General features: G+C 36.9%; 1 protein-coding gene across 6 annotated transcripts in view; it reads right to left on the bottom strand.

Annotated features, from left to right (window-relative positions):
- Positions 1 to 273: 273 nt before the first annotated feature.
- The window catches only part of FGD4 (FYVE, RhoGEF and PH domain containing 4), an 86,527-nt gene continuing 62,856 nt past the window's right edge, over positions 274 to 23,944 (bottom strand). For 5 of the 6 annotated variants that reach the window (XM_082043203.1, XM_082043202.1, XM_082043200.1 and 2 more), the window contains exons 5-17: positions 20,057 to 20,146; positions 17,876 to 18,021; positions 13,306 to 13,462; positions 12,044 to 12,182; positions 11,360 to 11,418; positions 10,740 to 10,886; positions 9,146 to 9,318; positions 6,282 to 6,312; positions 6,015 to 6,110; positions 5,476 to 5,601; positions 2,775 to 2,915; positions 999 to 1,139; positions 274 to 819 (exon numbers count right to left, since the gene is read on the bottom strand). In XM_082043203.1, the coding sequence (XP_081899329.1) occupies positions 562 to 819; positions 999 to 1,139; positions 2,775 to 2,915; positions 5,476 to 5,601; positions 6,015 to 6,110; positions 6,282 to 6,312; positions 9,146 to 9,318; positions 10,740 to 10,886; positions 11,360 to 11,418; positions 12,044 to 12,182; positions 13,306 to 13,462; positions 17,876 to 18,021; positions 20,057 to 20,146 (1,704 nt within the window). In that variant the 3' untranslated portion in view covers positions 274 to 561. Of the gene's footprint in view, positions 820 to 998; positions 1,140 to 2,774; positions 2,916 to 5,475; positions 5,602 to 6,014; positions 6,111 to 6,281; positions 6,313 to 9,145; positions 9,319 to 10,739; positions 10,887 to 11,359; positions 11,419 to 12,043; positions 12,183 to 13,305; positions 13,485 to 17,875; positions 18,022 to 20,056; positions 20,147 to 23,944 lie in introns of those variants that run through there. The other variant, XM_082043205.1, reaches the window with a different exon arrangement.

The following is a 23,944-nucleotide window of genomic DNA, read 5'->3' as shown; positions in this document are numbered from 1 at the left end:
AGCAATTTGCATTAATTAAAAAGAGACAAGTGAATACAACATATGTACAGATCTGTGGAATTCCATCTATAAACTACATACATTAAACCAAACTGTCCCCGGATATTTAACTACGGATCTATTTTGGCAATGTGGAGGTATATCTTTTATCCTGTTGCAAGTCCTAACATGTAAGTAGGAAGCTTCAATATTCGCATTCTTAATGAAAGTAGCAAACGTTAACCAAAGAGCAACTGGATTTTCAAAAAAATTTGCATCACAACAAACAAACAGTACAGTAAAGTTAGTACGTATTTTAATAGCATTCACATTTTTTAAAAAGTCTCTGAAATGGACCTGTACATCACTTATTGACAGAACATAAATATAAGAAAAAGACCCCTAAAAAGACCAGAATTTTTCCCAAACATAAAGTGCTAAGATGTGTACGGTAGTAAGAAGTTTCTTTTTTTTTTTTTTTTCTTTTTTTTTCTTCCTTGATTCAGCAAAGAAAGGTTAACACAAAGGTCAACCACAAATTCAACTGAAATCTCTTAAAAATACTATGTGTGTTCTTGAGCTTCAGCATTCAGATATTTTAGAAGATTCAGGTCGCTCTTCTAAATTCACTTGCAGTTCATTTTGACATTCTGGCGTCTCACCTTTGACAGCTAAATGGATAACTTTTAGCCATTTCTGTTTTAGTTCCTCATTGTCCGCAGCAAAACTGTGCACAGACTTAGACTGGGTCAGTTTGAAGCTGTGCGGGAGGTCGGCACTTCTTGGAGTGTCATCTACTGTGTAGCCCAGAAGTGGAATTGTAGCCAGAGCTTTAACATCCTAAGAAGGAGAAGTTCTTGATTAAGAACAGCCAACTAATCTGCCCACTAACTCTTGTTTACTATACGGGCTGGCAAAACCACTTGGGTCCTTCTTCCATTCCCAAGCTATTTGACTTCACTTCCTCAGATGTCAGGGACAATAATTACTAAAATCTTTTCCATTTTCTCTATACATACCTGTGGAGCACCATACATGTAGAGCACAAGAGCTTCTTGTTTAGGTATAACACACCACGCTTTCTGCCAGGGCTTTGATTTTTCCATGTACTGAAGAAAGCTACATATGACACTATTTCCAGAGACTTCTGCAGATTCAATCTAGGAGACAGTATAAAGAATAAAAAGGAAAATAAACTTTATTTAAAAGAGACTCAAAACACATAGAACAGAAAAGCTGAAATACATCACCATTCATGTATAATCTTAGATTACATTTGCAAAACAGCTTGAGCAAATACCCAAATAAGTTAAGGACTGGATTTATGGAGAATATTTATATAATGCATACATATAATCACAACATATACTCCATCATCATATATGTAATCAATTCCTTCTTTCGTCACTAATTTTGGATTATACACTTCTAGATCACTCTCAATCTCATTTCACCACCACAGCTAGCCTTTCTCTGTATCTTAGTATCAACAACAATATCTTATTTATAAGATAACATCATGTTAGCACGCAAGCGCTACTAACTAGCCAATATGATAACGACTTTATTTTGGTAGTCGAAATATTATTACAGGATCAGATGCAAACACATTTCTAAGAATAATAGAATGTAAGCACTAATCCTAGAGAAAAAATAGGTGAATTGCTTAAAATCTGAAGACAGAGTGACATGCTACATGGGATAAATAGCGATCCTGAGAAGAACAGAAAGAACACAAAATGATTATGTGTTAATATTTACTTGCATCCATATTTTTTCCTGCCCCAGTGGTGATGCTGTCTGGATGCTGCAACATGGTACCAACTACTCCGTTGTCATGAGATTCAGCATATAGACAGATATTTCCAAGAGACGCTGTAGCTCCTTCATCTACCTTAAAAAAGCCATCATGCCAAGAAACAACAGTCTCTTGACTGTAAGGTAAGCTAGTGGAGTCCTATACTCCTTACTCTTTCTCATTTAAGAGACTGTAGTCAAGTGTATTCAAGGCAACATGGATTATGAACTACATATGGAATTACAATCTGCATCTTATTTTTGCATTCTTTTTCTGTTGGTCTTCAGCTCAAGGGTCACCCCCTTCTCTGCTACATCCCAAGATAAATATGTCTCGACAAAGTTAGGATGATATTTCTCTAATGTATGTCAGGCATTTTAAAAGAGCCTATAAAGGGGGATTTAAGAAACATGATGGTTAATTGGAATTGTAAGATGCCTATTTCTCCCCTTAATCATTAGAGAAACATAGGTCTTTTTTGTCTGACTGAGACCTTGACTTTTTAGATGCCAAAGGCTGAGAGCAACTTTAAGTCATAAAGGTCTGTTGTATACACTGATCAAAACAGTAACTACACAGACTCTGAACAGCAAAATTCTCCCCCATTCCCCCTCTCCTCTGTCCCCAGTTTTTCAGTTTGGGTTCATGTTTTCAAGAATCATTGTAGTAGCAGTGGTTTTTGTTGCTATGATAGCTTAAGTGCAGAAGAAGAAAACTGAAGATTTATAAGGAAAGTTAATGTTTTATCACATGAGCTGATATAACCAGAAAGAAGAAAACAAGCTAAGTTTCATAATTTCCCCTTTAAAAAAAAAGTTGTCAGAAACATAGTAGTATTGTAAGAGATGAATGGTGAAAACAAAAAAAATCTATTGGATAGGATGAATTTAGTCTATGTACTATTTCTCGAACAGAAAGCAATCCTGCAAGAATGCTACTGTTTTTCACCTACTGAAATAGTTCGCAACTCTGCACATAGTGTTTTTAAATTACATACCTCTAAGATGCCTTTCTTCTTCTTTTCTTCACTGTCTGTACAACCAATTATAACATGATAGCAGTCCTTACAGACTTTGTTCAATTTATTACCATCGTATTCGAGATGTGCCTTATAATCGGAACATTTCCAGCAAACCACCTTACAAACAAAAAAAATAAGAAAATATGTGACATTTAAGGATTTACAAAACTTTATGGAAACAGAATTTAATTTAACATTAATATTATTATAACTAATTAGTATTATTTGTTTAGTTATGCAAAAACAAGATAGCTAATTGCTTTGTGGTGATTGTTATGTCAACAGTAACTTAATTGAAATGAACAGTTTTTCCAAATTTGTGCCACTGCTTCTTAACTAGAAGTGCTTTTTACCATTTACCTGGTGGCAACTTTGTATAAAATCACATTAGGCTTTCACTTATATCTGTAGGTTAAAGAACAGAACCAGAACCATGCCACAGGAAGAAAATCCTTCAGTTTCTTTAGATGCCACTCTGAAAAGGTACACTTAGCATTTGGTTTTCTACATAACCTCAGAAATGTAGAGCTGAGATGCACTTTTAATGATTAAAAAATTAATAAAATTAGAAATGGTTACTTTTTTAACCTAAGAAATATTAAATTTACAGTTTCAGAATCTGCTGATGAGTACATAGCATAAACCACTGTCACACTGGTTTTTGTCTTTTCACAAAACATATACAGAAAACTGAAATGCAAGAAGATCTGAGAGAAGTTCTTTCATTACAAATATTTTTCCACAGAAATGTTCTCTCAGGGGAAAGAGAGAGCCTGCACGAAAAGCATGAGTGCTGTTATTTCAAGAAAGAAAGGTAGACAAATGGACGTGAACCACTCAAACACCTGATCAAATTTTTATTGTGGGCCAGGGCTCTGCAGTATTAATCTAGATCACTACCTTCAACTAGTATCTCTCTAGAATACTAGTTAAATATTTCCAATTAGTTCTTGCTAGAAAGACACTATCACTGATCCAAATTAATTCCCATGAAAATATGTTTAAAATCAAAGTAGAAGGAGATGTGAACTATAATAAAGGGAAGTACTTAGGACTCTGAACAAAAGGGAGAAAAAAAGGAAGCGTATGATCTTTAGATTAATGAAGGAGTTTTAAGACAGAATGATCTAGAAAAAAAAGAATAAAAAACAGATAACAACTGTATAATGAATAATTCAGAGCTTCTGAAAACATCTCTAGTGTCTTGCAAAGCACAAAACCAGCATTATGAATGCAGTAAGTCTTCACGCCACGTGAAAACATTAGAAAGAAATCATGCAAGATAACCTGCAAGACAAATATTAAACCTGGGCTTGCACTACCATCTGCTGGAGAAAAGCATAGCTGCTGGATGGCAACTAAAGCACTCTGAAGTCATTCCACTACAGGATGTTTCAAAAAGATGGATCCAGTTTCAAAGCAGTATATATCACAACGGCAACATGTTACAATTACACAAAAATTTACAAACAAATAATTTGAAACATTATGTCCCACCCTTTCAAGTGGTAAGTGTTTCATTCATGGGTGGTTCATGGTTGCAGAGATATCCAGTGATTTTAAATTTTCAAATTGGGTCCATCTTTTTGATACATCCTGTATTTCATGGTTGCTTTAAAGTGGCATATGTTACCATAGCATCATACATGGAAAGCAGCAGTAATACTTTCTCCCCATCCCAACCTTCAGTCTTTCCCTGATGCTTTGTGCATGTTACATGCTGAACCCAGCTGAGAACAGCCCCAAGGTAATCCAAAGAAAAACTGCAGGGCTTCACATGTTTCTCTGGACAAGGAGAGAGGAGATTGCAGACCGGTAAGCAGAGGCAGCCAGTGCTACCAGGTATAACATTGGCTTATGCCAGCTTAATATGGTCTTAGAATCATAGAATAGAATGAATCACAGAATTATTTTTGTTGGTAGAGACCCTCAAGATCATTAACCTAACACTGGCACTAAACCATGTCCCTAAAAACCTCATCTGTATGTCTTACAAACATTCCCATGGATGGTGACTCCACCACTTCCCTGAGCAGCCTGTTCCAGTGCCTGACAACACTTTCCTTGAAGATATTTTTCATAATATCCAATCTAAACCTCCCCTGGCACAACTTGAAGCTGTTCCCTCTTGTCCTATCGCTTATTGCCTGGAGAAGAGACCAACACCCTCCATGCTACAACCTGCTTTCAGGTAGTTGTAGACAGCAATAAGGTCTCCCCTCAGCCTCCTTTTCTCCAGGCTAAACAGCCCCAGTTCCCCCATCTGCTCCTCATCAGACTTGTGCTCCAGACCCCTCACCAGCTTCATTGCCCTTCTCTGAACTCTCTCCAGCACCTCAATGTCTTTTCTTGTAGTGAGGGGAAACTCTTGTAGTGAGTCTTGAAACTGTTGAGATCAGTGGAGGCCACTCAGAAATAAGTGTATTGTATATCCAGGGGCTTGGGACATTTTACACAAACACACATCTTCCACCGCTCCAAATTACTTCCACATTTCCCATGCCAACTGAAGCAGACAGAGGAACCTTTGTGGTAGGCTATACACAGCTTCTCCTTTCAGCCACAAGCACAGCAACAAACTCTACAGCATAACAAGCAGCCCCCAGAACTCAAGCAGATGCTCAGACCCATTCCCAAGCCTGCTCCCCAGCTACAGCAGCTGAGGTTCTGCACTTACGTGTCCACACGCTCGGCAGTGGTGCCGTCTCCTTGTCAGTGCATTAAAGGGCTCCTTGCATTTCATGCACATGGTTACTTCGTTGTCTCGTATCCACCTCGGTGCCCTCTTCCCAAGCTCAGCATTCTGCCAGGGGGCAGGGAAAGGATGGAAAGAAAAAAAAAAAAAAAAGCCAGTATAAAAAAGTTGTGCAGCACTTTAAATAGAGAAAATAGTTATTCTCTTCCTCTGCAAAGGAAATGGCAAAACGCAGCTCAAAATGCGTTTTGAAATCTATACAAGAAGTAACAAAGAACCCAGTCAAAAAATCATTGTGCATCACTGAAAGGGTACTCTGTTATACACATCAAGAAAAAATGAGGCTTTTTTAATAAGATTTGGCATTATAAAGAAAAACAATTACCAGCAAGACGATTGCTTTGTAATTCCTCTACTATAAGAATGGTGAACTTGAAAACAAAGTTTCTGCCAAGCTTCTTCCAGTTATTGAAGAAAAACATGGATACTAGGAGGGTTACAAAGGAATAGCAGCAACTTACAGAAACCTCAACAGGCATGTCTTCATATTCTTTAGCAATAGCATTTCTGAAAGTTTCATTCCTCTGCTGAAAAGCTTCTATGGTATTCTGAAGCGCCTAAGGAAACAGTGGAGAAATTCCTCAAAGATGTTACATTTCTAATGGACTCTGCATTCTGACCAATTATTGATTAGCTGAGGGAAGCTACAGACAGGGAATATGAATATTACTTTTTTGATTGCTTCAGTGGAAAAGTGTTTATAAAGTAAAGAATATAGATGAATTTACCTTTATCCATTCTTCCTTATCTTGTTCAGAACTAAAAGAAATATTTGACACATTAGTCCAAAACTATTTCACGAAACATTATCTTGCTATCAAGAACTTACTTCAGAAGTTTGGCTTTTGCAAGAATTCTCAGGAGTTTAAACAACACTAATTGTTAACAATCCAACTTAAAAAAATCCAAACAAAACAAACAAAAAAACCCACCCAAACAAACAAAACCCCCCACGAAAACAAAACAGAAATCAAAAGCTTGACTTCAGGCTTCACAAGTTTGCAACCACTAGTCAGTGAATTCAAGTTGCAAGATAAATGTAAATGCATTTAAAAGTAGTAATAGTATTTGCATTGTTAGACTTTTTTTTTTTTTCTTCCTTTGAGAACAGGATAGGGAGGAAAAGAGGACAACACAAAATTTAGGTACAGGTGTGGTTTTTCTTCTCTTATTTCATGCACTACTAAGTTCACATATAACACACGTTTCTCCTGCGTATCTCTTAAGTCTTCCTCCCATCCCAACAGAAGTAATTTCCTTAATCCTTTTTGTTGTTGTTGTTTCTGCTGTTTAAACTTGTCTACAGTGTCAACAAGAGTATCCAATTAAACACAAGGCAAAAACGTGTTTTAATATTATAAACCAAACAACGGAAATTTCCCTTTTATGCATTAGAGCAGATATAGATGACTGAACAGTAAGTACAGATGAATATAGAGACAAGACGGAGATGAGAGAGGAAGCATATTCAACTCTGGACTTGTATAACAGCCTTGTCTTTAAAATATACCAGCAAGACTTTGACATTTCAATATTTGAAAAGCATCTTATATCACAAGTAACAGCACTATTAGAAACTAGTGGCTCATACTAGTAATGAAAACAGTTTGTCTGCAAATTTTTAGTCGGAAAAATGAGAATTAACACCACAGTATATCTGACTCTTCAAAAGTGCCCTCCTCCTTGCACAATACAGGAAAAAACCTTCTGTAACCATGCAGTATGAGCCATGCAATTTTTTTTTTTTTTATGGATTGCTCTGAGGATGTGAAAGAGAGCTTTTACAGCTTCTCAATAAAAATGACTCCTCACATGTTGTTCTGCAGTATCAGTACAACTTTTAAGCAAGCAGAATCCTAAACAAATGCTTCCCCTTCCCACTTACCATCTGCATATGAGGCAGAACAAGCCTGTCTAAAAAGCCAAAATAATTCTCTACCTGCTTACATTAAAAAACAAAAGGTGAGCTATTAAATTTTGTACCAGATCATCAGTCTCTCAAATAAATAATCTATCATCTGTTGAAAAGGTACTCAAATAGTATTCTGAAAAATAAATAGAAGCCTACTACTAAAGAAAAACCCAAGGATAAACTAAACATTTCAACACTGTTAATACAAGTTCATGAATTAAGAACATCAAGGTATAAGGTACATACAATACTCATACATTAATCAAGATTATTCTAATATAATTGAATAAGATCTTTTTTGGTACTTATTCCTTCATAATTTTGTACAGACTTACTGCATTCTAAAAATGTTCACAAACCAAAACAAAACATGAAAACAAGTTCTTCTCACACCTAAAATAAACTAATGCAATAAACTTTCAATTACCAGTAATACGTAAAAGCTACCAAAATAAACTTACTTTGTTGTATCATTTTTCTTCCAGGTAAAGGTACTTCATAAACAGTACAACAAGATGCCATCTTTCACTACTGAAATGGGTATATGGCATAACAAGTTGCCAGATACTTAGCAAGACATCATACAGCAATTTACTGTAGATGTGACTGATAACCAAAAACATGCCCCAGAAGTCTTGCAGAACTTAGTGGAAAGCTTTTTTTCTGTCATTTTGAAAGTATTCAAATTCAGTGATAGTGTAGGTAAATTTCTATATGCTCTTACCTTTCTATATTCACTGCAGTTACTCTCCTTAAATATTACAAGGTGGGTTTTTCCCTATAAAGGAAAGTAGCTTGCAAGACAATTTGCTAGCAAGCTCTGGTTTGTTCCCAAATAGATGGTGTCAATGCAGAACTCTATCCACCATGGACATCCTCCTGCCTATTTAATCCTTGCCTCTCTGCAATAAAATCCTGACCACAAAGAATAGGACCTGTAAGCAGGTCCAAAAGGAGAGGTTGGAGCACCCTACTTTATTTGAAGTGGGGCAGCCTAGACAGGGAAGGTTTATTCTTGGCAATGCAAAAAGCAGCAATGGTAAGGCAACCCAGCAAGAGAGGGATACAAGGGCTAATAAAAGCAGAAAAGTCCCAGTCAGAAGAGTGCAATTGGAGGAAAAGTACCCAAGAACTAAAAGGAGAATTCATCTTCCAGGGTGAGGTTGATACCTGGGACTGGAGGAAAACAAGTAGACTGGAAAAAGACGTGAGGTACAGTGGAAAGCAGGTGCCCATCTACCAGTGCAGAAAACTACGTTCTGTGGGTGTGGAGGGTTTTGTTGTGTGGACGTGCCCTGAGGTGAAACAGACCCATTTGTACCAAGATGGCTCAGGTACCAGAGGCAGCAGTACTGCCCAGATATTAACACACTCAGTGTTCCAAAGTGCTTAAATTGGACAGATTGCTTAGGTATGCTGCTTTCAATTTTCCAGCCAGCTCATTCACAGCTGTCTTGGGTATTTCTGCAAAGTAAGGCAATGCATTATACATTGTAGATGTGTCTTCTACTCCAAGAGATCCTTGGACTGACAATTTATGATTTTTAGCAGCCTAGGCTATTTTCAAAGCACTGACATTGAGGTGAAGCCCACTGTATCTTTCTCCAAATCTACCAGTCTGCTCTTTTGTGTGTATATTTAATCCTCAAAAAAAAAATCAGATAAAAAGACTTTGCTTACCTGGCCTGCAACTCCAGTGTTCGCTCTTTTCCAGACACTTGAAAAGTGTGTGGATATTCTTCATTATGAGTTTCTATAATCTTCATGCCATCTATGCCAAGTCTGTTTCGAACTGAGAACTTTGATCCTACCAGGCTGAATTTGGGGACGCAGTAGAGTAACATATTGTTAAACTGAGAAAATAAACACATGGCTTTGCGTTAACAAAACCACAGATACAGAGATCTGAGACAAAATCACAAAGCTGGACCCAGTGGGTAAAAAAGCAGGTTCTTTCCTGATCAGCTGATATATGAGAAGACCACAGCTCTCATGGAAGACAACTCATTTTTTTGTTTAGAAATAAGATTAAAGGACAGTTTCAATGGACATAAGAATAATTGCTCTGTATATGCAGCAGTCTTCATAGCATTTATCAACTATATTCAGACTGGATATTTTATACCACTGTAAACCTTTCATTAGAAAAGCCTGTTCTTATGCTCCAAATCTGCAAAACCTACTCCGAACTACAGAATAAGAACTCTTTTTTTCAGTGTATACATTTATATTTACCCTGTACCAAAAACATTTGGTTTTGTAGAAGTTACAACTAAAGTTATTTGAAGACATTATTTATCTTTTCTCCAAGATAAAAGAACATTTATGTCTTACAGTTTTTATTTACTGAAACCCTGAATATCACAGAGGGGGGAAAAAAAATACACGAGCATGACAAAGTTATATTCCTTCATTAAAGATTAGAACTTTCAATAATGTTTAAATGTCTAAAGCCCCAGCCTAGAAGCACAACTATTATATCAGATCTATAGTGTTTAATTTTCCTCACATTTTTCTCAAAATTAATTATTAAAAAGAGAAACTCAAGTTAAATCCTGTTTCATAGAAACCCTATCTAACCTATTGCCTAGTCTATATCACAAAAACAGCATATTTGAACTCATCACCTCTCATGAAGCACACATCATTTTAATCAGCTGTCTAGCCCCATTTGAGGTCCTACTATTCAACAGTTTCTCCTTTTGCATGAAGCACAGATAAGCAAGAGTTGTGCCTCAACCACCTGTTACCGGTCTTTATTAACCAAAGACATGCAATGCCAGAGGCCCAGGAGCAAAAATGTATTATCAGTTTTTAATGCATGGGAAGCAATGAACCAAAAATCTCTTCCAAGGGGGCTGTAAGGAAGCAGGGCTGTAGTTTGTTAGTTCTAAGACAGGACACGGGCAACTGACAGGAGAATGACATGCCATGATAACAAGCTCCCACAGGACCACGAGACTTACTGGGAGCCCAACACACACTATCAGTCAGGTCTAAAATCCTAAGCCTTTGCATTTCAGTTTCATGAGAATGTTGAAGTTCTCATGCTCTAGGATCCGCATTTGTAATCAGCAGCCACTCACTCGAAACTGAGTTGCTGTATATTACTTCCATTTATTTTAAAAATATATTCTGTTCTAAATGGTGCTTTCCTATGCTCTAATATCACTAGTGGAGAGGCACTGACATCAACTGGAAGAGGATTTGCCTCTCTCTTTGGTAGTTCAAGTCTAGAAAGGTACACAGCTACTTCTGTAAACACTGTACTTACTAGGAAAAGATACCGTTCTTGAGCAGATGTATTGCGGGCAGCAAGTTTAAGGATCTGTCCTTCTTTTATCAGTTCATTTGAAGGGTTCACGATGTCTTCCTCTTCTCCCAGCATCTCATAGATCTCTAACAATTTCTTTAGATTCTCCTTCACAGTGCAAATATAGTTATAAGACTTATCAATCAAAAGCACAGATCTTTAAGCATGTTTAAGTGAAGCAATGGGTGGTTCTATAATTCTAGAGAATGTTAGCTTTGAAAAACATGTATATACCTGGTATTTATGGTCAGACACACATAATGATTAACTTAGTTGATACAGTAACAAGTACTTCTAGAAATGTAATTTAAAAAATGCAGTTATACACAGAGCCTGCATTATTTCTTGTCCAAAATACCTCACATACTTAATGAAGCACCTATCATGCCAGCCCAAGATGGTAGAGAAACTGTAACTCTGCTTTACAAACATTATCCTTCCACTGACAGAAACAGATGAAACAGGAGTCCAGCATAGCGCCATCTGTTTTTTAGGGTAGATTTGCAATTCACACTCCTAGCTTCACCAAATACTCAAACATAATATATTAAAAAATAAACAGGAAAACAAGGATCATTTACCATTTTTCTTATCGCACTATTAGAGTGACTTGCTGCAGTAGATATAATTTCCAGGGATTCTAGACGGAGGAAAAAGAAAAAAAGTAAAAACAAAAAGCTGCATTTTTATAAATTTCTATATTACATAGAAAAAAAAATGAAATATTTAAAAAATATTTCTGGCCAGTAATTTCGATCAATCCACAAAAGTATCTTGAACTGTTCTTGTGTAAATATAGAAAGGAATAAGATTAAAAATAGGTGGTTGTTCTTCCCTGAGGGAGCTTAAAAATACAATATTGAGTCTAACTCCACTTTTTTACAAATAAGAGACATATATTCCAAATGTGCTTAAAGCAAACTAAAATGCTGACGAGAGAGAGAAAAGAGAGAGACAGAGAAAAGAGAGAAAAGCCACCACAAGGCCTGAACACCCACAAAGCAAACAAATAAAAGTCTGTGCACTGTTGCGAAACTAAAGAAAAACTAAAACAGAAGGAGAATACTAGAGACTTTATATTTTTTTAACTTCAGCCACTATTCAAACAGGTTTTGTTTTTCAAAGAATCTTATAATTCCACTGAAGAAATTCTATCATTTTCAGGGGGACTTTGCTTCTTCACTTTATTTTTCCTGAAAATATCTTTATAGTATCCTCTTACAACTATCTTATTTCAGCTATTTCAACGACTAGAAGATATTTACTTTCAGCATCTTTCCGGTCTAGGGAATCCTGAGGCAATTTCCTTAGGTAGTCCTTTAGAAGCATCTCATAGCGTGGAATGCGTTGTACTGGTTCTAGCATGTGATGTTGCAATGTCAAATTTCCACACACTTTTTCCTTCTACAAAATTGTAAACATATTTCAATGTAGCAGGCAAAAATGTTATTAGGATATAGTAAAATAAAAGTTATGACTGATGAAACATAAATAATGTATTTTGGAAAATGTATGACAGACCTAAAGAAAATAGAACTACTTTAGCAAACCAAATAATTAGAAATTCTTTCATAAATATAATTGTAAAACTTTGCTAAGTATCCAGTAGTAAGTATTCAATTAATACATAAAAGTCCTACCCCACAAAATCTCCCAAACTCCAGTGTATTTTAAATTTGGTTTGTAATAACTCAGACAAGAAAATTGGTACAGAATGACAACAGTTTGTGAACTTGTGTTAGAGAAAGTCACTCAAATGGGCTGCAAAGGCATATTTTACCTATCTGAGGAGGGATCACTTTCCTTGTGTTTCATTTAAAATGTAAACCCCCTCAGCAATGTTTTAAGATGCATATTCATTTCCATAATCGTAGATGTAATTGAAAGATTACATTAAAATGCACATAGTTGTCTTCCCTGGCTTAGAAGCACAAGACCCTATAGAGCAGTAAAATTTAAGCAGAAAGACCTCATCCTATTTCCAGCTGCTCACTCTGCTGTAGGAAGACACATACCTGACAATTCACAGAGAAACCTACAGGGAGCACTCAAGGTTATAAAATGCACCTTTGAAGAGACAGATGCATTGCTTAACTATTAACTTTTGTGGCTCAGCATTTAGGATTACGTACTTACTTCCAAAGCGTAGTGCTGTGTTTAACATCACTAGTGTGAACCAACACGATACTTAATGGATTCAGTGCAAGGAACTATAGGTGCACTGAGAGGTCACTTTGTCCTAAAAGAGTATTTGCTTTTAGTATCTACAACAAAATGTATTATTTTGGTCTTCTTATGTTATAACTTTTATACTTTGGTCATCTATTTTGCAATGGAAAGTCTGGATTTGTGTGGGTATTTGTGCACATAAGGAAAATAAACAATATGATGTGGACAAAAACCAAGAACCCTTAATTCTAAGGTATTTGTTATTTAATTTTCTCTTTAATCCTTTTCTCACTCACAAGCCTACAAATGTTTATATACTCTTGTATTACTTGGAGGTCTACATTACTCTCCTCATTACCTGAATATCTTGAATAATGAATTTGAATTGAGGTGACCGTTCAGTCCACGTTTTCACCAATTCCATTGCGTTATCAAAATTTTTCACGTACTCTCCATACATCTTGAGGAAAGGAGCCAACTTTTGCACAATATCTCCAATTCTGGGAGTGGTAGTCCTGCAAAGGAAGAGGGTGGAATCTCAGAGCAAACAGGAAAGAATAAAAGTCACACAAGGTTATAAAATGGATTCAAGTGTTTAATAGAGAGTCCTTCTGTTTGGGACCGCCTCATATAGAGTTCTAACGTAACCATTAAAACTGACCAGAATTAACATAGAGTGTTTGTATCCCCTTGGATAATGTATAAGCATTATAGGTCATGTAGACAGTAAAGAAAGAAAAGCTATCTATAATGAAAAACCGGCAAGGTTTTGTTTACAAAACACGGCCTAATTTATTTTATTTGCATGTCCTTAAAACTACATTATCTTCTTTTGACGATACTTTACCCTCTTAATATCTAACCTCCGACCTGTAGTTTTGTTTGAGGACTAAATCCATACTGTACAGCTTTCCTTCTGCACCTCATACAAATAGATGTATTTACAACTTTTAAAAATCTAAGAAAACCTATGAAGTAGAGAGAATCCCTTGGATTCCAGTCTTTCATGAGAACTTTCCCAATTACTAACAGCATCTTCCAATAAAACAGAGTAGTAAAGAAGCTGATGGAGAGGCATAAAGAAGCTGAACTCTTGACGCACACAATGAAAAGGGAATGGTACACATGCATATCCAAGAACCACAACAGGAAACATGTTTCACATTTCATTTTCAAGGACAGACTCAGAAATTCAGTACCTCCGAATTTCTGAAAGTCTGAAATCAATGTTGTGGTAGTGGTTTAAAGCAAAATTCAGTACTTCTGGATTTCTGGAAGTCTGAAATTAATGTTGTGGAAGTGATCTAAAGTGAAGCAATCTACTGCAATTACTTCAGCCATCTACTCCAGCACACCGCTTTTCCAAAAGAAAAGCTGTGCAGAAGGAAAAAGTTATTTGAATAGTGAATAGTGCCAGGAGTGGCAAGGGCTGGTCAAGCTCCTTCTGGGGGGTGCAGAAGGTACTTACGTAAAACCTGCCAGAGGTCTGAGCTACTGCTGGGCCTGGCAACCAAAGAAGGGGACAAGATGGGCTGGGAAGTTGGTGTCTGAAATCATCACGGCTCCCCACCCTTAATTAGCTTAATGTATTTGTTCAACCACTTTACATGCAAGCAGACACACTTCCAAGGGCAAGCTAGCAGTTTAAAAGAAAACCCCACTCCTTTGATTCACTGAATGCCATCTCCCTGGGTTGGAATTTTATTGCAATGCAGCAGCACAATTTTTAACTGAAAATACACCACAAATCATGCCAGTTCCAGCAGAATCAAAATAAATGTGAATACATTTCTAAAGATCACCAGAAAAAAAAGGCATTAAGGTTTTCTGATAATTGTAACAGATAAGTAATTTTAAAATTTTACAATTAAAAAAGCTTAAAGCAGAAAATACTGTGGCAATCCTTTTATCTAAAGAATCTGCCACCAAAAGAAGTATACTTAACTGTTTCACAACTATTACTAGATCAACATTAAAAGAAAATGTAAAAACTTTTATAAACCAAGAAACAGGTACAGTTTGCTATGCCTGCTCCTTGGATACCTATGGCTGCTCATTTACAGAGTGCTGTAATTTCACTGTCTCTGAAGATTCAAAAATTTCAAAACTACTTTTCATGCAAGGTCCTCATATGTCCAAAGACTCTGAGGCTGTAAAGACACAAATTCATCTTCATTTCAGGTAAGGAAGACAAGGTCCACATTGTACAAAGAGCTCTGGAAGAACAGAAGGACAGGGAAATCTCAGAAAGCAGAACCTTCTGCAAATAGTATCCTCCCTTGATGGACTTCTAAATATAAATTAGTCCATCTCTTATTCAAAATCTATGCACCATGAGCCAAAATATTAAATTCTACTAAATGCCATCAGGTCCAGGACACTTACTGTTCTCCTGGATAGACAGGTCAGAAAGGGAGCCATTACTATGGACCCAAATCAGCATGGTGTTATTGCCAAACAAAGACAGCATCGTTACGTGGGTCAGGAACTAGGACTTCTCATTGTAATGTACGTACAGAAACACTTGATATTTCTGTATCATTAGACCACGATGGCATTCACGTTTGCATTCCACAAACATTAAATAGCTGACTTAAACATGATTTATAACATCTCAGTTAAAATTGTCATGTCTGCAAGAAAACTAAGGAAAGGTCTGTAAAATCACAGCAAAAATGACTATAGAACAACTGTTTTCTCTTCCAATATACAAGCTAACAGACATCCAACAAAACTGAAAGTTGCAGTTTCAAAACAAATAATGCCGAGGTCAGCTCTAATTGCCATAGATTCTACAACTTTGTGTTGAAAGAATGAAATAATTTATTCACCAACACCACCCCTCAGAGGTTGTCACACTGTATTCTTATATTCTTCCCCATGTATCTGCTATTGGTCACCCTCAGGTACAAAAGACAGAGTTAGACAGGTATTTTGTTTAATGTGGGAACACTGTTATGCTCTGTTATGCTCTTTTCATGGGAAATATATTGCAACAAGGCTGTTTCCAGCGTCTTCAAACCATATGTTGTAGAAGAGATTCAGCTCCAGCTGTTGCCCAACTCATTCAAGTCAGACATTTTCATTTCTACCCAATATGCTTAGTTTCACACTCTCCTTTTTCTAAGAGAGAAGAATCTGCTTCTGATTGTCTTGGCCAGTTGCAAGGCTATGTATTTTTACCTTAAGTTTTCAAAACAAACCACAACTCAGGGAAAGTGTCAGGAAGTTTCATCCAGCTCTTTTTCAATAGAAGGACACGAACCTACTAACAGAACGTAAGTATTTTCTATGTCCAATTAAGGGAACTGCTGAGGAAAAGAAACTCTCCATCTGGCAGAAGCTGCTGTGCCAGACAATTTCAGAGACTGGTGATGGAGACCGAAAACTATCCCAGATTTTTCTTTCAGGAATGATCAGAAATTGTTCCCTTCAACTACAACCCTTCTAACTCCTCCAAAAAGCATAATGTTTTAAGGACGTCTAAACAGGTGGTTGTCTCAGGTTCAGTGCAGAGGTCATTTCCAAACAATGTGGGAAAGATAACATCCTTATGCTGCAACTAGTTTTGCACTAAAAGTGAAAGCTCATCTGCAAAAGCGCTTTCCAACCCTTGCAGCTATGTAATTATATACACATTAATGTGCAAATCTGCTAGTCTTTAAGGTAGCACAACCCATCTTCTGTGCTCTGTAAAGTTTCTAGCACAAAGTTTGAAGAGCGCATCACAAATTTCATTTCAAATACATACAGCACTGACATAGTGTAGTGTTAACTGCTTTTTAAACATCGTTGGACTAAGTCAAACTCCACCTCTTATCCAGGCATTCCTATTTCTTAACAGATTTTTTCAGCTAATCAGAAGAAAAAGTTGGATTTACCCTACATAGTCATTCTGCAAGGAACACAAGTTAAGGTATAAGTTTTGCTTCATTCCATGATGCTTAGGTTTTATTTACTTTCTTGCTTTACAGACTACACAGGGCTACCACATGTTTGTGCATATTAACTATTCTATTTTAAAGAAGCATCATTTTAAAGAGGAATTGTCTTGCAGAGTCAGGAGGATCTCTAAAGCACCACTCTGCAGTCTGAGAATTTTTCATACATATCACAAGAATACACTATTTCTTATGGTTTTAGTGTGATTTTTTACAATTAAGGTTTTATATGAAAGTGAACCGGAAATGATATCTGAACAAACATTAGAATTCCTCACAATAAACCCCAGATAACATGGAATACAGCAACCAAACACGTGCTGAGGTGAAGCAAGTGAATGAAGAAATTTTTTTAATTATTTTTTTTAAATTAGATGTCCCCTTTTTCCAAATAAGACAGGGAAACAGCAACGGTTTGGGACTTCTTTTTTTTTCCCCACAATTACATGAGAGAGAAATATTTTAATATCTCCAGAATAGTATACAGCAAGGCAGGAGAAAGATACTGCAATAGTACAGAACATGATCATTAAAGAGTATATTTACACCTCAGCTATCCTCCTTACTTGCTCCAAATAGAGGTTCCTACCCTACCTTATTACAGAAAGCAATAATGTCAAAGGGTATTGCACTACAAGGGTAGCATAAAACACATACGTTATTTATCTCAGTTTTGTATCATGTGCAATGAATTCATCAGGTAGCAGAATTTCAGTCCAAACCTCTAATTCAGTAAGGCATTTAATCATGAATAATCTCACTGGCTTCAGTGAGGTACACGTTCCCTATTTTGAGCAAATGACGCAAGTCCTCTACTGAGTCAGATCCCGAAGAAGAGTGGAAGAGCAGATGTTCTCCTACCCACAGTACTTCCTGGGCCTGGAGCACTTAATTATGAAGGTACCTTCCCTACCTCAACTGTGTGACAGAATTTATATAGACATGGTTTTAGGAGTATAGTATATTAACCAGTGAATTGCCTCTTACCATTCTTGCATTCTTTTCTCAAGTTCTGGAAGTAAGAATTTACTGTGGAAAGCATTTATTGATGAAATGTTAGAAAAGATTTTGTTGATCACTTCAGCTGGAAATGAACCTCTGTTGGCTTCCTCCAGGAGTCTGGAATAGAATACCTGCAATACAGAAAAACAGCCCTAAACCTCTTAGTTCGTTATCTTTAACCAATGGAAGACCATGTATTTAACTGAGACAAGATTAATATTTAAATAATATAGACAGGTAATGACAAACTCATTTCCCTCACCAGAAGTTAGAAGTTTGTCCTCCCCTCACACCCTACACTTTCTTGTAAGTCAGGAAAGTGCTGCAGGTGGAACAGGCAGAAGTAAAGCCAAACCAAAGTATTGCTATTTTGGATGGACACCAAGCATCCTGTCCATCTTAACAGCTAGATCATCTCAGCTTTCCCAGTCCTCCAGTCATTTTTTCCACTCTTGCTTTCTTTTCAATTAGCATGATGTCTGATCACCATTAGCCCAACCGTTCTCTTTGTATGCTGTATCCCCTTATCCTTTTGAAAATAAAGTAGCTAGCAGACTATAAGCAGTCCCAACATATCATTTAAAGCACAAAAGGGTCCCAGTTCAGAGTGGGCTTTCTGTAGCCTCTTTAAAAACATATATTCCTTCCTCACCAGTGGGGTTTTACCTGACTAGATGCAGCTACTAAATGTGTGCAGCCGTTAATGTGCACATCACATAGAACAGTCCTTACAGCGAGCTGTGGCCCCCCTATCTCCCTCTCCCACACTTGAACAGGCTGCCTCTCCCTAGAAAGGGCTCCAGAAGTTTGGGAAAGAAGAGTTTGAAGACAGGAACTTGGGTAATCCCAAGTGAGACAGCAAAAGTGTCCTAAAAAGGAAAAAAAAAAAGCCATACACTTTCACCTGTATGTTAAAATACGCTCACTTGCTGCATCCCTGAGAATACAGTTAGTTAATTTTGACAAGTTACTTTGAAGACTATAAAAGCTACATAACTTTTTAACCAAGTTTGGAAACAATCCCTTCCTAGTCTTCTGCTTTCATCTCATTAGCAGCACTTGGGCAGCTGTGCTTGAAACTCATTTTTCAGAACTCTGTCCAGTTAATATTTAGGCATAGGAGTAATGCACTTATGATCACGTCAAGCAAAATAATTGTACATTACTCATCAAAAACAAACTATGAAGAAAACATTTTCCTTTTTTATTTTTAAACTTCTCTAAATCAAAGTGGTGTTTGTTTTTGTTTGTTTGTTTGGGGGGTTGCAATACTTAGTCTTTTAAAACACATATCACACCCATCCCAATGGGAGCCAGCTAGGTAAATCTACTTTTATGAGGCTGATTACTTAGGTCTCCAAGCAGTCTGAACAATTATTATTATTAGTTGAGGCTTTTTACTTTCCTCAACTCTGTGTACAAGACTTATGCATTAAGACCTGAGAAATTTAAACAGTGATATCTGAGAAAAACATCATGGAGTAAAGCAATCCATAGCTACAGGTATTCAGGCAAAATGGATTTAGGTGTTAACTGAAAAAGTAAGAAAGTCTTAAAAAGGAAAATACTCAAGAACTACACACTTTCACATTTAAGAAATATCAGTTTTAGTCTACAGAGCAAAAGGATTAAAAGCTTTCCTCAAATAAGAGTAATTTTTGTTCATTTCAATAGGATTATTATAAACATATGGTGAGGAAAACAGGGCATATACAGTTTAGAATGGGCATCTTCCTAGGTTGTTTGCTACTAAAGCAAAATTCTGTTCAGGTAATTTTCTAGTGGGCAGGAAATTTCAGTATTATAAAATTACACCCTTCTTGTCTGCGTCACCAGAAGCCAAGAAATGAGTGAGCATAAAATTGTCCATCCTCTTTGGTAGAAAGGCTGCTAGAATGAGGTCTGCACTACTACTGCTTATGGTAACATTTACACAGACAGAATCTATTGCATGGATACCTACAAAATTCTGTCACTTTTAAAAATCTAGTTTTTGTAAAAGAGAAACACAGGCAAAGTTATATGGAAAGAGCAAATGACTGACTGGAAAAGTCGGCAAAGTGAGGAAAAACATACCACCTCTTTAATGTAATTCATATACATGGTCATACATAGTCATTCAAGTGAATTCAAGGCAAGAAAGAAATAAATTCAAGGAAAATGTACCCCATCGAGGAGGTCAAGTCGGCTAACGTAGGCTTTTTCTGTTTGCAGAAGTTCACTGGCAATTTTGTGACGTTTCTGTTCATCTGTCTCCTGGGGGAAAATAAGAAGAGCTCTTAGGATACTAGAGGAAACATAACTGAATTCTAAAAGAAACACCTTACTGTCCAAAAAGCACCTGAAATCCAAACCTTGCATTTAGTAATAGACACACCGTTTTGAAAACCACAAACTTTCCAGCAGTTCAATCAACAAATACAAAAGTCAGAGGAGGATAAAAATCCAACTGCTTAGTAAAACTCAAAGCCTGAACCATTTAGTATTTCTCAGTTTGTACAGGGATGTTTGCCAAAGCACCAACTCCTTACTTAACAACATCCTGCTAATCAAGTACCACTGACCTTTCAGAGCTGGAAGAACTGATTTGCAGAATAAGAGGGAACAGATGGGATTAGTTGGTGTTCGCCCCCGCCCCCGTTTGAAAGCTACTTGAACTGCATGTTCTTTGCACAACAGAATTACTGAAAAATACTGTACAAAATGTTGTATATTCATCAGTACACTCTTTGCTGATTAATTGTTGACTGCAATTAGAGAACTTAAAAGATTTTCATACCAAAAAAAAAAAATTTTATTAAAAGGTTCATTTTTGAGTAAAACCTGCATTCCAATTTCAATATTAAACTAAATGCCAGAATACAAAATTATGAGTTGCTACATGAAGTTACTTCAAAACAAACAATGAAAGCACAGCTTCCTGAAATATTAAAACATTAGGGAAATGCCTCATGCTTCTAAGTGTCACATACAAAGTAAAACTTCCATTACAAGATTTTTTTCTTCCAGATTTAGTGCTAGCGCTGAAAAGTGTTCACATCTAACGTCATCTGAGTCTTTCCTAAGTAAATGACAGCCTTGTCACAGTGCTTAGGGGAAACCGGTAATTTTCTAGACAAACCATAGAAAGCCTTTATAAAAAAAAAAAAAAAAAATAAAGTAGGAGAGCTCGAAAGAGTTATTTCTGATTTCAAACTGCACACTGCTTTCCACAAGAGTATGGTAAACATTTGTGAGTACATTTATAAAGATAGTTTAGAGAATACTGAATACTAAAGTACAGTCTTTTCATTTAAAGGACTTCAGTGGCTTTTTTCCCCTTTTCAGTACTCAACAAGTATTCCAAATTTGAACACATTTCAATTCTAATCTGCACTGTTAACAGTCGCACTGCTACACTGCAAGCCTCCTCTCTAAATACAGGCTTTCAATAGTAACTTCAAAGCTGTTCATTAAATCTGTTTAAATCAGCATAGCAACCACAGTAACCTACAGAACGGCATTTTAAGTGCTGTCAAGAGACATTTCAGGGAGCTGGAGGATTAGCTGTTACAGCTACAGCATGATGTTTAGTGCAGCCATTTACAAGGGATCTCTCATGCGAACTTGAGGCACAAAACCATGGAAGCTTCTGGTTCCTCAACAATTTTTTTTTCTCCCCAAAACCCCATTTGTTCCCTGAAGCACTGATATCTGACCAATTGGCACTTTTCAGAAGAGAACATGAACTAATTAAGAGAGGGAAAAATCAAACATAACAGACTCAAAAATATCACTCAAAATTCAGAAAAAGCATTTAATCCTCACTCTTAAATCAGGGCAAATCTCTCTTACTCTCCCACCGCACTCTGACCCCAGCTTTCCCATCCTCTCAGTATCAATCTTGCACATCTTCCTAATTCTTGAACCTCAGACTCTATATCTATCACACTACCCGACTCAGGAATCTTCTGCGTGGGGAAAAATACACACCACAGATGAGTTCTCTTTTAATCACAGTAGCCTGTTCTCATTTCAGTATAAGAACACCCACCTACAGGGTTAGACCAGCGCAAGAATAACACAAAACTGTATTGCTGCTTTTCTTTTAGGGAAGTCCTCAGTTTCCCACCTCACCGTCTCAGTATTTGTCCACATGTGACATGAACTCCCAGCTGTATTTTCTGCTACTAGCTCCATCCTCCTCCCTATTCCTTTGCCCACACTTCAGTGCTCTGTCTAGCATCCCATCTAAAGAAAAGCACTTTGTTTCCACGAGGTGACTCCAGCTTCCTTCCTGGTGGGAACAACAGGTCACTGGGGCTATTTGTTAGTAGTGGATCCATCTCCCGTGGCACTTTTCTTGATGGAAGTGGCAGCCACTTGTCCTGAGCACGTGGGATGGACTGGGTCCAGGCGCACAGGTGGATGCACGGGTCCTGGCTTTGGATACCACACGGCGACATACACTTGGTGGAAAGACTCACCACTGAGCAGAGCCAGCGCTGCAGCTGGTGTATATGTGTCCATATACATATATATATTTATTTCTTACTTTCAGGGGATTCATTTGCAGCCAACCCAGCTCTGTTGTGGCACACACCACACTGAACTGAAGCTCTGCCCCCAGCTGCCCACCCACCCAACCCTCCTGGAAGCAGGCATGCAGGGACCGGCCAAGCCAAGGGCTCTGGGCAGGCAGACCCCAAGAAAGGGCTCAGCTCCTGCAGACCCAAATGTGGCTATTCCAAGTAGCAGGGAGCAAATCTCACAACATAATTTAGAAATAAATCCTGAATAATGTTTTGTGACAATAACAGAGCTTTTCATTATTAGAGCTGTTCAACAAAACAGCCCTGAAAAACCTCATAGAGAAAACGGAGGGAAATTCTTGAAAAAAAAACCCAAACTTTAAAACCCATGGAAAACATGAAGATAGAACTTAGCTTCTGAGAGCTTCAGTGCTTCCCCTAAAGAAATACTGTATCAAATCTGTAAAGAGCTACTGTATCAAATCTAATCATTAACAGTAAAAAGGAATTTTAATTCCCTTTTAAGTCACAAGTCAAGCTTTCTTTTCACAGGATATAACCATAAATGCACACATCTCTTTTCACAAGTAGAATAATAAAATAATAGAAATGAGAGGTGCGGACACATTCTTTTTTCAGGAAAAGTTTCATATTTCCCTTTTATGATTTCTTTATGCTTTTAGTAATTCAGTATTTATATTGGGTTTCTTACCGTTAACAAAAAGCACTGAGACAAAAAATTACTACAAGGTATACCTGAATACGAACCCTATCGCTTCAAGCACAACTTTGATAATTTCAGGGAACTTTTCAAACTTCTGTGACAATCCATAGCACATGGCAACTCAACATATTAAAACAATCAGGAATGGTTAGTGTGATAAACAATGTTCACATTAGAGGTGCAGGATTTCCATGGATGATGCAACTACCAGAAGTGTGAGGTAACATTATGTCCCTGATGTCTGCTTCAAAGCAGAAAGCAGCCACATTAAAGATATTTAGGCAGCTTATTCAAGCACTTGAGCAATTCAAAAGAATAAACATCTAGTCCTTTCCAAATAAAAGGCAAAAATTGAATTAGACATAACTATCCTTTCTGTGGCTGCAACTGAACTGAATTCTTGGTTCTACTTGTCTTGCACAAAGTAAACTTTGAAAACCCCAAATTCAGAGAATTTTTAATTACATAAAGCTATAAGCATATAAAATTTGACAAGGTGCCTAACTATTCAAAATATTATAACTTTTTATTTCTTTCCATGAAATAGTTCATATGCTAAACGTGGGTATATAAACAAGAAACAACTTTATTGCTTAGCAAAGACAAGATATGAAGGTAACTTAGGTCAGTTGATACCATCGTGTCTAATGACCCAAAAAAGATTTTTGTTGTTGTTGTTGCATCATTTATTAACTGAGGTATTTAAAAATTAATAATCTCAATCAGACCATACTTTCTGTTCTACCCAAACATTTGCCAAAAAGTTCATCAGTAAGGACTGCAAACTCCATCTCTATATAGGATGCTTACAGTAAATAT

The sequence above is a fragment of the Streptopelia decaocto genome, assembly GCF_964273445.1.
Source record: "Streptopelia decaocto genome assembly, chromosome: 1".
In the NCBI taxonomy this organism is placed as follows: domain Eukaryota; kingdom Metazoa; phylum Chordata; class Aves; order Columbiformes; family Columbidae; genus Streptopelia; species Streptopelia decaocto.
The sequence above is the reverse complement of the archived record's forward strand: the minus strand, read 5'-3'. Positions and strand labels throughout refer to the sequence as shown.